Source organism: Gymnoscopelus microlampas, assembly GCF_963454915.1.
Source record: "Gymnoscopelus microlampas genome assembly, chromosome: 12".
Taxonomy (NCBI): domain Eukaryota; kingdom Metazoa; phylum Chordata; class Actinopteri; order Myctophiformes; family Myctophidae; genus Gymnoscopelus; species Gymnoscopelus microlampas.
This window is the reverse complement of record NC_139949.1, coordinates 1,057,214-1,072,222: the sequence shown is the minus strand read 5'-3', so window position 1 is coordinate 1,072,222 and position 15,009 is coordinate 1,057,214. Positions and strand designations below refer to the sequence as shown.

Sequence of the window (15,009 nt, the reverse complement as noted above, 5' to 3'; positions counted from 1 at the left end):
GGAAACACTAACAATTCGACACTTCACTGTCAAGTACATTCAGTGGTTCTCAAACATTCTCATGTCAAGGACTCCAAATGATCCCCAAAATGCATATTTGGCCGCAGTGTGTGCCAGGAAGGACCCCGCCCCATACAATATGTTTGTTGTTAAAATGTTTCATAAATATTCCCAAATTGTACATTTTTGTCATGGTTTTTGGGAAATAGCCGATCTACAAGCTCACAACTTGTCACGCTGTGGTGCGTTCACTGCGTTGTGAGCTTGTAGATGTATACAGTAGTGCTAATATTAACACATTTAATTGGGGACCCCTGAAACCCCCTCAAGGACCGCTGGGGGTCCCCAAACATCACTTTGAGAACCACAGAAGTACAGTATTTTAAAAGGTACTAGACAAAAATAACCAGTAAGACTCCCTAATCGGAGATAAGCGACCGTAGGTCACATGTATACAGAAGAGGGCTGTAACGGCGATTGGTTCCTAGTTGTGTGGGCAATGTATAGTTTTCAGGGTCCCCACGGTCATGAAATTCCTGGAAATATTTTGAAATAAAAAAAAAAAAAATCCAGTACTGGAAAAGGTTTGGAATTGATCAAACTTCATCAAAGGTCCTGGAATTTATCAAGGGTCCTGGAAAAAATATTTGGCTATGCATTGTTTTTGGCTATTGATTTTTTTTAATACAAAACCTTTTCATAAAGATGTATAACATTACACGAAATATGTAACATAAGTAGTTTTTTCGCCGAACAGGCTGTGTAACACCCCATCCGCACTGCCAGCGATGCGACGTGACGCGACGCGAGCGGGCGATGAAATCTCATTAAAATACATGTTTTTGAATGAGACCGTCCTGACCTTCCGCAAGCGACAACGAACCGTGCAACGACGTCGTCACCCCTCCTATTTTCACTCGCAGGCTCTATTTGAGCGAGGTTTCGCGGCTGTGCCCCACCCCCAAACACTTTTTATTGTTTTTTATTTATTTATTTTGCTACACTGCCTATCTTTGGGCATTGTACATAGGAGTAAGAGACACATTATTGCGCTGAATGATTGTTATATAGGCCTGGAAATTGGGCTAAATATTCTGGAAAAGTTTTGGAAAAGTTTTGGAAATTCATTGCTAAAAATGTGTGGGGACCCTGAGTTTGTTTGGTGGTCTAAGAAATGTGGTGGCAGGCATGTTGATGACATGAGTGTACACATACTGTGTAGTTGCGACCGTAGGTCGCATTTACTATAGAAACCTGCTCCAGGTGTCCGTGCGTCCCTCCGTCACACACGTCCCGTCCCTCCGTCACACACGTCCCGTCACTCCGTCACACACGTCCCGTCACACTTTTGCCCTGCTCATATCTCCGCACCCGTTGCCCCGATCCATGCCAGATTTTGCACACACACTCCTTACCTGCCAAACTACACCCTCCAAGGACCCCCGGAGCTCCAGGGACCCCCAGCTGCCTTGGGGACCCCCAAGTGTAAAAAATGAGCACATGTGGACAAATTACCAAATGACCACCCCAACGGGGCTGCTCACGGGGCATTCCCGGGGACCACCCACTCCTGGTGCTCCAGAACGGATGCAAAAGTGGTGGCGCCCCCAGTGGAGGACCCCCTGCCACTGCAGCTCACATAAAATGCCGTAACTCGGGCTAGGAGCGTCCGGGAGAGCCGCGGCCGGTACCTATTCGTCCGCCAAGGCAACGCGGACACCCCACCCCTAATTCCTCACATGGCCCTCTTCTAGCGCCACCTTCAGGCCGCTTTTCACAACACATTTTTGCCCACTACTCCTACAGTTTTGCCCCTAAAAACACGCAAATTGCTACACACTACACAGTATGTCTACACTCATGTCATCAACATGCCTGCCACCACATTTTTTAGACCACCAAACAAAACTATACATTGCCCACACAACTAGGAACCAATCGCCGTTACAGCCCTCTTCTGTATACATGTGACCTACGGTCGCTTATCTCCCGATTAGGGAGTCTTACTGGTGTGTAGCAATTTGCGTGTTTTTAGTGGCAAAACTGTAGGAGTAGTGGGCAAAAATGTGTTGTGAAAAGCGGCCTGAAGGTGGCGCTAGAAGAGGGCCATGTGAGAAATTAGGGGTGGGGTGTCCGCGTTGCCTTGGCGGACGAATAGGTACCGGCCGCGGCTCTCCCGGACGCTCCTAGCCCGAGTTACGGCATTTTATGTGAGCTACAGTGGCAGGGGGTCCTCCACTGGGGGCGCCACCACTTTTGCATCCGTTCTGGAGCACCAGGAGTGGGTGGTCCCCGGGAATGCCCCGTGAGCAGCCCCGTTGGGGTGGTCATTTGGTAATTTGTCCACATGTGCTCATTTTTTACACTTGGGGGTCCCCGAGGCAGCTGGGGGTCCCTGGAGCTCTGGGGGTCCTTGGAGGGTGTAGTTTGGCAGGTAAGGAGTGTGTGTGCAAAATCTGGCATGGATCGGGGCAACGGGTGCGGAGATATGAGCAGGGCAAAAGTGTGACGGGACGTGTGTGACGGAGGGACGGGGTGACGCACGGACACCTGGAGCAGGTTTCTATAGTAAATGCGACCTACGGTCGCAATAAACAAATAAAATACACAGGAACTAATGATTGGTAGTACATGATGTGCTTGAATTCCATTAGACATTCTTCTCCTGTCACAACAGCTCACTAATCTTGCTGCAGTTTTTGAAAATTGTTGTACTTCACCCAGCAGATACAAGAGGTTTTGGTTATTGTCTCCGCCAGGCCGAAGGCATGACCGGGACTATGTTTTCCAATTCCATCCTGATTGGCACATTTTGGACATTGCTGCCCCACAACAACCTACCTGACCTGATCCGAGGAGCACTTTTTCTAGTTAGTCATGTTCTCTCTTCACTCTGTGTGTCTATGTGTCTGTGATGTCTTGGTACAGTGGGCAGGTGGTCAGTATGTATGTACTGTATGATGTCTTGGTACAGTGCCTTCATTTTGTGTGCAGTGGGTTCACAGTCTGTCTTCTCTTGGGATGCCAGGTCTGCCTAATAGCTTTCTCTATCGCAAGACTGTGTTCACTGAGTCTCTACAATAAAGATTATTATTAATACATAGTGAAGGCTTTCCTTAGTGTTGGATCAGGCACAGGGCTCAGGCGTTCTGTGTATTCGCTGTTTAGGGTCAAATTCTAATTTACTGGTTTTGAGTTGATTATTTCCAGCGTATCGGGTAGCTTTTTTAATCCCCAAAAAGATGTATTGATGTTTTTTTGAAAGATTTATTTTTGGCTTTTTATGCCTTTATTTGACAGGACAGTAGGTCGTATTGATGTTTTTTTATTGACCAAAATCCTGATCCATTTGCCTCTCTACTGTCTGTCTCTCTCTCAGCTCTCCTACTGTCTGTCTCTCCTACAATGTCTCTCTCAGCTGTACTACTGTCTGTCTCCTACACTGTCTCCCTCTCTGTACTACTGTCTGTCTCTCCTACACTGTCTCTCTCTCAGCTGTCCTACTGTCTGTCTCTCCTACACTGTCTCTCTCAGCTGTCCTACTGTCTGTCTCTCCTACACTGTCTCTCTCAGCTGTACTACTGTCTGTCTCTCCTACACTGTCTCTCTCTCAGCTGTCCTACTGTCTGTCTCTCTCTCAGCTGTCCTACTGTTTGTCTCCTACAATGTCTCTCTCAGCTGTACTACTGTCTGTCTCCTACACTGTCTCTCTCTCAGCTGTACTACTGTCTGTCTCTCCTACACCGTGTCTCTCTCTCAGCTGTCCTACTGTTTGTCTCTCTCTCTCAGCTGTCCTACTGTCTGTCTCTCCTACACTGTCTCCCTCTCTGTACTACTGTCTGTCTCTCCTACACTGTCTCCCTCTCTGTACTACTGTCTGTCTCTCCTACACTGTCTCTCTCTCAGCTGTCCTACTGTCTGTCTCTCCTACACTGTCTCTCTCTCAGCTGTACTACTGTCTGTCTCTCCTACACTGTCTCTCTCTCCGCTGTACTACTGTCTGTCTCTCCTACACTGTCTCTCTCTCAGCTGTACTACTGTCTGTCTCTCCTACACTGTCTCTCTCTCAGCTGTACTACTGTCTGTCTCTCCTACACTGTCTCTCTCAGCTGTCCTACTGTCTGTCTCTCCTACACTCTGTCTCTCTCTCAGCTGTCCTACTGTCTGTCTCTCCTACACTGTGTCTCTCTCTCAGCTGTCCTACTGTCTGTCTCTCCTACACTGTCTCCCTCTCTGTCTTACTGTCTGCCCCTCCTACACTGTCTCCCTCTCTGTCTTACTGCCTGTCTCTCCTACACTGTCTCCCTCTCTGTCTTACTGTCTGTCTCTCCTACACTGTCTCCCTCTCTGTACTACTGTCTGTCTCTCCTACACTTTCTCTCCCTCAGCTGTCCGTCTGTCTGTCTCTCCTACACTGTCTTTCTCAGCTGTCCGTCTGTCTGTCTCTCCTACACTGTCTCTCTCTCAGCTGTCCTACTGTCTGTCTCTCCTACACTGTCTCTCTCAGCTGTCCGTCTGTCTGTCTCTCCTACACTGTCTCTCTCTCAGCTGTCCGTCTGTCTGTCTCTCCTACACTGTATCTCAGCTGTCCTGCTGTCTGTCTGACGGAAGTGATTTTTGATTGGTTCTTCAGACAGACAGGTGGTGTCATATCATGGCGTATGTCTCGCATGTCACAGGAAGTTTATGTATGAAAAAAGGAGGTTTCTGCCCCACAGCTACGATATGTAGGTCATCCCCCCAACACACACACATACACACACACACACACACACACACACACACACACACACACACACACACACACACACACACACACACACACACACACACACACACACACACACACACACACACACACACACACACACACACACACACACACACACACACACACACACACACACACACACACACACACACGCGCGCGCTCGCTCGCACGGACGCACGCACGCGTGCACACACACACTCACACACTGAAAGTTTGGACAGTGATGACAGTGAAGATAGAGAGAGTAATAAACGAATAGAAGAGAGAGACAGAGAGAGAGACACAGAGAGACAGAGGGAGACGGAGAGAGATAGCAATGTCTATGTTTTGGCAAGTGTTGTAAAGTTACAGGGATAACATTTAAATTAAATTAAAACGCATGTCAATATTAGTTGCATTATTATTCATTTAGGTTTAATGCTTAACGCTTAACTTAGGTTTAACGCTTAAGGCTCTACATCCTGCCGGTGGGGACTCCTCACTGGCAGACAACAGCACATAAATGTCCTTATTTCCATAATCAAATAATTATTGAAATGATTAAACGGATTATGGCACTTATAGCTATTACAGTATAATTTTCACTTTAGGTTGTTTTAGGCATGTTCTAACTAACAATAAAGACTATGAAGATGAATAATTAATTAAAAGGTTCACAGCCAAGCTTTGACTGCATTCCACAGCTGTGTGTGTGTGTGTGTGTGTGTGTGTGTGTGTGTGTGTGTGTGTGTGTGTGTGTGTGTGTGTGTGTGTGTGTGTGTGTGTGTGTGTGTGTGTGTGTGTGTGTGTGTGTGTGTGTGTGTGTGTGTGAGGGAAGGAGATAAAGACCGTTGTAGCCTGAGGGTGGGTGTGTGGGTGGTCTCATGCTGATGATGTCATCAACCTAACAGTCAGGTGATTGGTCAGGAGTCTGTCTTTCTCTCCCTCATTGATCCCTTCACTTCTGTGTCTGTCTGTCTGTCTGTCTGTCTGTGTCTATGCGTGTCTGTGAGAAAAGAGAAAAGAGTGCAGTGGAGAGAGACAGACAGACAGTGGGGGGGGGGGGTGGGTTCAACCTGTAGCTGGAAGCAGATGTTCATGTTGCAATCAGACAAGCAGAGACCTGCTAACGCGCACGCACGCACACACACACACACACACACACACACACACACACACACACACACACACACACACACACACACACACACACACACACACACACACACACACACACACACACACACACACACACACACACACACACAATGAATCACACTGGCTGGGTTTACACCTGTCTCTGGGTGGAGGTGGGGGGGGGGGGTGCCCCACCCAAAGCACCAAGCAGGTGTACAGAGAAACCACACACACACACACACACACACACACACACACACACACACACACACACACACACACACACACACACACACACTGGCTCAGGGAAAGTTTAGCGCACACAGACTATTATTCACACACCGAACAGGAACTTGGATTGTTTTGGATCCGTGGGGAGAGACATTTCAAGGAGAGAAACGAAAGGTTTGAATTAGTTTTGTCTTTCTTAAAGGGGATAGTTCACCCCCAAAATTCATTGGATATTTTTGATTTGATTTGATGACCAGCGGTTCCGGTTGGAGACACAAAGAAGGCTCTCTGTGTCTCCTACCGGAACCGCTGCCGGTCATCAAATTATTGGCTTAGGAATGTGACAAAAACAAAAAAAAAATATCCATGAATTCAACTCTCCATGGGGTGACTAATCGACAGGAAGCAAAGTCATTTTGGGGGTGAACTATCCCTTTAAAGCCTGAATGAGAATCTGAGAGAAAATATTCCAGAGAGTTTGTGACCCTGTCGAAACTAAGCTTAAACTGTTATCTATTCATTTAATTTAACTAGCATTGGTTGCCTTGTAGGTCATGTGGATCTCAAACGTTTGTATTTATATATGTATTTGACTGCTTTTCTTTTGCACAATGTTCAGGATTTTTCCTGAAATAGCAGATCTACAAACTCATAGCGTGGCACTCGCGCCGCGCTATGAGCTTGTATATCTGTTATTTTTGAATAGACAAAGTATAGAATATGGTTAAAAAAAAAATATTGTGACGCTATATTAACGTTAACATTTTGCCGTGGACCCCACTTTGAGAACCATACTGGGTTCAGGCAGCAACTGGAAGCCAGTGAAGTGAAAACTTAACACGCAAAATATATGAGATTTTATAGAACTCTTACGGAAGCCGCCGTCTCATTTGGAGGGCCTTCAGTGAGCAATGCATGCTGGGAGGCCAGTAAAGGAGGGAGTTACAGTAGTCAAGTTATTTATCGCACATCATTTCTCTCCTTTGTGTTAACCCATTAAGACCGGGAAGGCATCTGTGTCTTTATCTGTGTCACTTTATCCATATTTTATACTTTGGCTATTCAAAAATAGCAGATCTACAAGCTCATAGCATGGCACGAGTGCCCCGCTATGAGCTTGTAGATCTGCTATTTTTGAAAAATCGTGACATTTTTTGCAAATCTTTGAATATGTCTTTTTTTAAGCAAATATCTTTATCTCAAATCTTTGCTTCTGGGGGTCCATGGAACAACATATTTTGAGATGGGGGTCCGCGGCCAAATACATATAATTTTGGGGTTCCTTGACATGGAAAAGTTGGAGCACCACTAATATAGCAACATGCTGTTAGGATTTAGAAAAAAAATATTTGGCTGCGGCCCCCCATCTCAAAATGTTTTGTTCTCCGTTTGCCTGGAGTGGATGCAACACTCTTGGAAGGGGGGGGGAAGCTCCCCTCCTATGATGAATAGATGATAAATGTTAAATAGTTATGAATAGAAGATACAGTAAATGTTACATTCTCTGTGTTCTATTTGTGTATTTCAGAGTGGTTAGGAGTGTCTGATGTGGATCAGCGTCTGTACGTGTTGGATCGTCTAGAGGATCTACTGAACCTCATCCCCCACCTAGAAATACAGCTAACACCACCTAGCATCCACCACCTAGAACTACACCCAGCACCATCTAGCAACCACCACCCAGAACTACAACCAACACCACCTAGAAACCACCACCTAGAACTACACCCAGCATCACCTAGCAACCACCACCTAGAACTACACCCAGCATCACCTAGCAACCACCACATAGAACTCCACCCAGCATCACCTAGCAACCACCACCTAGAACTCCACCCAGCATCACCTAGCAACCACCACCAGCAGCCTAGCGTAGCACCCATATCGCCACCTGGCTGCCAGGAACCCAAATCACCAGCGGATGCTCAGAGACATGACCTCTCACTGACCCCTCTGTCCAGTGGAGAGGTCGAAGGTCATCTCCATAAAGGTAGGCAGGGTTAGGAGGGATGGCTCAAAAATGTAAAGAGAAAACTACAAATCCCATAACCACCCACAATGTAAGAAATGCATTACAGGGAATTACAATACACAAGATGTGCCATTAAAGACATCATGAAATGGCTTTTTTTCCTAAGCTTTCTTCTGAAACTGAGGCGTATTGTGCCTCAACCAATCACAGTCTCAGCCGATCGTCCCATCCCCTTGGGCTATGGGAACGATCAGAACTTCACATCACAGTAAGGCAGAGAGAGACAGAGGCAGTGCTGAGGCACGTTTATGTTACAGCATCGCCTATTGTACTGTTTAACACATCGGGTGCCAGAGGTTTTTAAAAACTGGTTACGTCCGGTGCCAGCGTTTCATAACGTTTACGGCGATGTTTTTAGAGCTGGAGAAGCCTCCACGACGACCCGGATATAAACAAAGGGTGTCTGGGCGATGGCCGAGGGTCCCGTCTAACGACTGGAACAATAATATTTCTAACGCAATCCGCCATTGCAGAGCGCGTCGAAAATGGCTTGCTTTCACTACTGTAAAAAAGTATGGAGATATGGACCTTTTTCTCAAGATCCTATCATTGGAGCGGACGAAAGGGACGTTTTTTGGACTGGATTCACATCCGTCCATTCCATTTTACAGGGTCCTAGGATCATTCCTCCATAGACCACCGAAGTCTGACGTAATTTACACATCCTACCTGGGTCGCGGTTTTCCACCCCCATTCTGAATCCCATAGACGTATTTAATATCGCGTCAAATAAGAACTGTGTTCCAAAAATAAACAAGTGACCCCGGCGGTTTGACTCTTATGGATATGAAGCATCAACTGACGGTGAGAAAGCGCTAATGTTACTAACGACGAATTAGTTAAATTTTCGCCAGAAACGGACTGTTTCAAACATGAGTGACTGACGATACAGAGCCACCTCCCTGACAATATCGCCGAGACAGTTTGTTTAATATTGGACCACAATTCTTATATGAGACGATTCTAAGATGACCCAATGTTATTCTCCATAGAGAAATTACTTTACGAACCAGGGGACAGTGGTGGAAAAAGTACTCAAATGTTTTACTTAAGTAAAAGTATCAATACTGCAATGTAGAAATACTCTGTTACAAGTAAAGTTCCGGAATTCAGAATTTACTTGAGTAAAAGTACAAAAGTATTGGCATCAAAATATACTTAAAGTACCAAAAGTAAAAGTACAAAAATATTTGAAAATAGCAGATCTACAAGCTCACAACGCGTCGCGATGCGACGCGTTGTGAGCTTGTAGATCGGCTATTTTCATATAGCCTATGTATAAAACTAGAAGTTCGGGCCGCTACGCGGCCCGAACGTCTAGCGCGACGCGTCGTCCACTTGGCAGTGCCCCATGACAGGCACCTCACAGTGAAGTGGTGGTCATTTTGGCGGCGTGGGTTGTGTTGAGGATGGAAGCCATCGAACTGGTGCGATCTGACGGCATCCTAGATTTATAGGTAGGATGTGATGTCATGCTGTCGTGAGATTACGTCACACTGGCGTTGTGTCCATATTCGGGACGACCGTCTCATCGTGATGTCAGATTACGTCACACTGGCGTGATGTCAGATTACGTCACACTGGCCACATACAACGTTCGTACATACTGACAACCGACATGGCGCAGGATTCAAATTGTATATATAGATAGGGCTAAAGTGGTTAATGTATGTTTTATAATATAAAAATGTATATCTGCAAAGTAACTAGTAACTAAAGTTTTCAAATAATTGTAGTGGAGGAAAAGTACAATATTTGCCTCTGAGATGTAGTGGAGTAGAAGTAAAAGTATTGGAAATTGGAAATACTCAAGTAAAGTACAAATACCTAGAAATTTTACTTAAGTACAGTACTTGAGTACATGTACTTAGTTACTTTCCACCACTGCCAGGGGATGAACGAGTGACGTCAGGACTTCTGTACTCTCTGAGCAAGCAAAGGAAACACAATGATAAAATGATAAAATTACAACAGGATAGGATGCAGATAAAGAACGTAGCAGCCCAATAGTGTCTCCCTAATGACAATCAGCTGTGTGTGTGGAGGAACATGAGCTATACGAATCACACAGATGGATGGAATTATGAGTCCTAATTATTCATAAGGACTTGGATTCACACAGTGCGTTTGTGTTTGACAGAAAGTCAGTAAGATTGGACTTTTAGGGTCTTTCAACATAAACAACCCCTCCCACCCCACCCCGTGGTATGGAATCTATTGTTAATAAATATCTACATATCGTGTGGATAGGCTCTAAAAGTGTGAAAAACATATCATTAAGTCTTTATAATTCCTCAACAACAACACTTTCACTTTTCTTTCTCAACCACTGTTCACCTGTCTTCTATCACATCCTGTCTGTCTGTCTCCCTCTCTGTCCGTCTGTCTAACTGGTCTGTCTGTCTCTCTGCCAGCTGTCTGTCCAGAGGGAGATGAACTTCAGGCCATGACAGTAGAAGTATGTCTGTTACAAACCACTATTAAAGGAATATTAATAATTATGAATAGAACGAATAGAATGAATACAAGTCTAAAGTGGTTTAAACATTACATTCCAAATATAAATCAGTTTAAAGTGGTTTAGACAACATACATTATGAATACATGTGTGTCTATGAGCAAGGCACGCTAGCAGAGCATCATGTGTTCCATTCTGATGTTTATGTATCATTCATCTATTACTATTACTAATGTCTGATTTAATGTGTCATTCATCTATTACTAATGTCTGATTTATACTCCGGACAACCATGACATCGTTGTCTAAAAGACGGTTGTTTTCATCCTGTGATGTCATCGTATGATGGAGTATAAATGTATCTTTATGTCATGTCTTCAAACATGTTGGACCTAACAATGTTTCATGGTTTTTATTTACTGACAGATGTTTCGGAAAAAAGCTTCGTCTTCCTTGAGAATGAGAAGGATAACAGAAACCTCTAGATGTAATGTCTGTCTGTCTGTCTGTCTGTCTGTCTGTCTGTCTGAAATGCTTTGAATTATTTTATTTTATTTGCACAGTTTTCACCCTACAAGCTCATCAAAATGAAACCACCCCCATGGAGAAATATCTTATATACCAACATATATTATTATTATGTAATTGGTGACATTTTAATGTGCTTCAAATACATGTTAAATAGCTCTATATTGTGATGGCATTCATTGCTATAGAGTGTTTGTTCAATAACAGGGCCAGGTACTATGCACCCAAATCATCCTCAGAGTGCCAGCGTTCTTACCGTGTCTTGGTGATCTTTAGACGGCTGCAGAAGCCACAGCGTGGACCCTGATGTAAAAAAAAAAGTATCCGGGCGACGGGTAGGGACCCGTCTATCGACTGGAACAATAACATTTCTACCGCGATCTGCCATTTTAGAGCGATCGGCCATTGAAAATGGCTGGTTTTCACCCCCAAAAAATATATGTCTCTCCATCTCTTTAGTAAACAGAATATACATTTTCAGGTCGGGATACCAATTGCATGACTTTGACCTTGACATCTTTATTGATAACAAAACATATGTAAAATGACATACATACTGTAGGTGCAGGAAAATGTCATTGTGGGAAACGTGATGGTATGCCTTCCACACTAGGGAGTAGGGATTTGATACCTGAGAAATACAGGTATTGTTAGCCAATATATAAATGGCTAACAATTGTACAACTACAAATAAATAAAACACCAAGCTAAACATCTAATCAGGAGAGGGAATAGGATACGGGATAAACAAAATAAATTGGAAGTGATGAAACAAAGAAGTGAGCTGACAAAATCGGAATTGGAACACTGTAACATTTAAGCTGATACGTATAATTCAGTTCTCTCTCCTGAAACTGGTATCCTGACCTGAAATGTTATTTTCTGTTTATTAAAGAGCTGGAGAGACAGGGAGACCCCTGTTACTGAACAAACACTCTATAGCAATGATTAATATCACAATATAGAGCTATTTAACACTGTTACTGAACAAACACTCTATAGCAATGATTACTATCACAATATAGAGCTATTTAACACTGTTACTGAACAAACACTCTATAGCAATGATTACTATCATAATATAGAGCTATTTAACACTGTTACTGAACAAACACTCTATAGCAAATTGCTATAGAGTGTATATTGATTTTAAATCATTGAATCGAATCGTATCGTTCTAAATTAACCTGTCCTGTATCGTTCATGTATCGTATCGACTAAATCACTTAATCGAAACATATCGTATCGTTCTAAATTAACCTGTATCGTTCATGTATCGTATCGACAACCAAGTATCGTGATACGTATCGAATCGTTGTTAAAACGTATCGTTACACCCCTAATAGCAATGATTACTATCACAATATAAAGCTATTTAACAGTGTTACTGAACAAACACTCTATAGTAATGATTACTATCACAATATAGAGCTATTTAACACTGTGTCCGATAATTGAGAAACGGTTTGACACCCGCAGAAGTTGAGCCCAGTGCATTGTGGGGTTGGTTTCAGCTTTGATGAACTGAGCGGTTTAACGGAAAATACACGTGTGTGTGTGTGTGTGTGTGTGTGTGTGTGTGTGTGTGTGTGTGTGTGTGTGTGTGTGTGTGTGTGTGTGTGTGTGTGTGTGTGTGTGTGTGTGTGTGTGTGTGTGTGTGTGTGTGTGTGTGTGTGTGTGTGTGTGTGTGCGCTGTGTGTGTGCACGTGTGTGTCAGTCGCTTGGATTGATGTGTGATTGGTCAGTGTTTTGGGCTGTGTGAAGGGTTGCGAGGTTTGGTGTCAACATCCCAGCATGCATTGTGGTGGAGGAGGTGGTGGAGGAGCTGGTGGAGGTTCATGACAATGTGTTTGTTCTCCTTTTAACTTAAACTCTGTCTGTCTGTCTGTCTGTCTGTCTGTCTGTCTGTCTGTCTGTCTCTCTCAGGGAGTATAGACCGGGGTCGCAGTTTGTCGTTCCATGAGGTCAGAGGTCATCAGCGGGGCGGGGCAGAGATGAGGGCGGCCGAGGAGTCGTCCAATAGCGGCGCAGGAGGCGGCGGCGGGGCCGTGGCTGGCGGCAGCACGGTGCTGCAGCGCCTCCTACAGGAGCAAATGAACAGGAACTATTTAGACTCCTCCCACTCCAACATGAACAGGAACTATTTAAATGCAGACTCCGCTCACTCCAGCATCAACAGGAACTATTTGCTGCAGCAGCAGCAAGGAGGCGGGGCCGGAGATGACTCCGGCCACTCCAACATGAGCCCGCACATCGCCCGGCAGGTACGCTAACATCCCAGTTATTACATAATAATGACTAGAAAAGTGTGCTCCTCGGAGCACGGCCTGCCAGGCCGCGTTGCCTGCCCAGGGCCCGCACACTTTAGAAGGCAGTCATAGCCACTTGGAATGGGATCTGAAAAATGTGAACGTCCAGACGCGTGCGTGCGTGTCCGCTCAAGTGTGCACGCAAGGAACAAGGAACATTGATGGTGACAGAGCTGTCTGTCTCTCTGTGTGTAAAACGGCGTCAATTTTGACAGCAAATTTTAATTGCGTTTAGTCATAGTCTTTTGAATGTTTCAGTCATATTTTAGTCACCTGTAAAGTTTTTGTCTAGTTTTAGTCGACTAAATATAGTAAGATTTTAGTCGACTAAATCTAGTTGATTTTGACGACAAAAACATATTTTGGCCAGCCGTGATGGCGTCGAAACGGCAGATTTTACACTTGGTTGCATGCTAAAAATAGCCGATCTACAAGTGTAGATCTGCTATTTTCAGAGCGTAACACCCGAGCGCAACCAAACATAAAATGACTTGTCTATTAGTTCTACTGGATCTCTTCTCCATTAGTCCCTCTATTTTTGACAAAATTGACAATATATTTAGTCTTAGTTTTAGCCATCATAGTTTTGTGTTTAGTTCGTCATAGTTTTAGTCGACGAAATGAACTCTGGTGTAAAATGTCCTGATGGTGGCAGACCTGTCTCTCTCTCTCTGCTCCTGCAGGAGCCGCAGGGCCAGGAGCTGCAGACTGATGGAGGACTGGAGAAGATGAGCTCCTCCTGCTCTGTCTCCTCCAGGGGGCGAGGAGGGAGTCAAGGAGGCCAGGGAGGAGGAGGAGGAGGCCCCGGTCCAGAGGACCTCCCCACATACGAGGAGGCCAAGGTCCAGTCTCAGTACTTCAGAGGAGGTCACCCCCCTCCCCATCCGCCCGTCCAGAACCAGAACCCCCCCCAGCATGCCCCTCCTCCTCAAAGCCCTCCCTCCTCCTCCTCCAATGTGGGAACAGCGTTCTACGTTGCCACGGTGACGGGTGCAGGCGCGGGCGGAGCTAAGGTGTGTATGGACCAATGATTGACCAATGATTTGTTTACAAACATTGAGCTAAGATGTGTATAGACCGAAGATTTGTTTACAAACATTGAGCTAAGGTATGTATAGACCGATGATTTGTTTACAAACATTGAGCTAAGGTATGTATAGACCGATGATTTGTTTACAAACATTGAGCTAAGGTGTGTATAGACCGATGATTTGTTTACAAACATTGACAAATTATTTGTTTACAAACATTGAGCTATGGTGTGCACTGACCTTTGATTTGTTTACAAATATTGATTGAATTGTTTACAATTATTTTTTTCCCTTTTTTTTTTTTTTACAAACATTGACCAATGATTTGTTAACAAACATTGAGCAAAGTGGCAACTTTGCAACTGTTTTGCACCTTTCACTTTATGAGGATAAAGTAAAATAAAAGAAAAACTTTTTTCTTAGTCTCTGTCTAAGGAGTCTTCCTTAAAAGTTGTATGTAAAGTGCGAGTCTTTTTCTGCCAGTTTTCCTTAAAACATTGACCAATGATTTGTTTACACAAGGGAATAATGGT

The 15,009-nt window shown here is 44.5% G+C and overlaps 1 protein-coding gene across 5 annotated transcripts in view; it reads left to right on the top strand.

The window, feature by feature from the left end:
* The window catches only part of amot (angiomotin), a 54,165-nt gene that overhangs the window by 18,477 nt on the left and 20,679 nt on the right, over positions 1-15,009 (top strand). For 3 of the 5 annotated variants that reach the window (XM_084074688.1, XM_084074686.1, XM_084074687.1), the window contains exons 4-8: positions 7,647-8,108; positions 10,565-10,608; positions 11,035-11,095; positions 13,063-13,400; positions 14,129-14,458. In XM_084074688.1, coding sequence (XP_083930814.1) covers positions 7,647-8,108; positions 10,565-10,608; positions 11,035-11,095; positions 13,063-13,400; positions 14,129-14,458 — 1,235 coding nt within the window. Of the gene's footprint in view, positions 1-7,646; positions 8,109-10,564; positions 10,609-11,034; positions 11,096-13,062; positions 13,401-14,128; positions 14,459-15,009 lie in introns of those variants that run through there. The other 2 variants (XM_084074690.1, XM_084074689.1) reach the window with 2 other exon arrangements.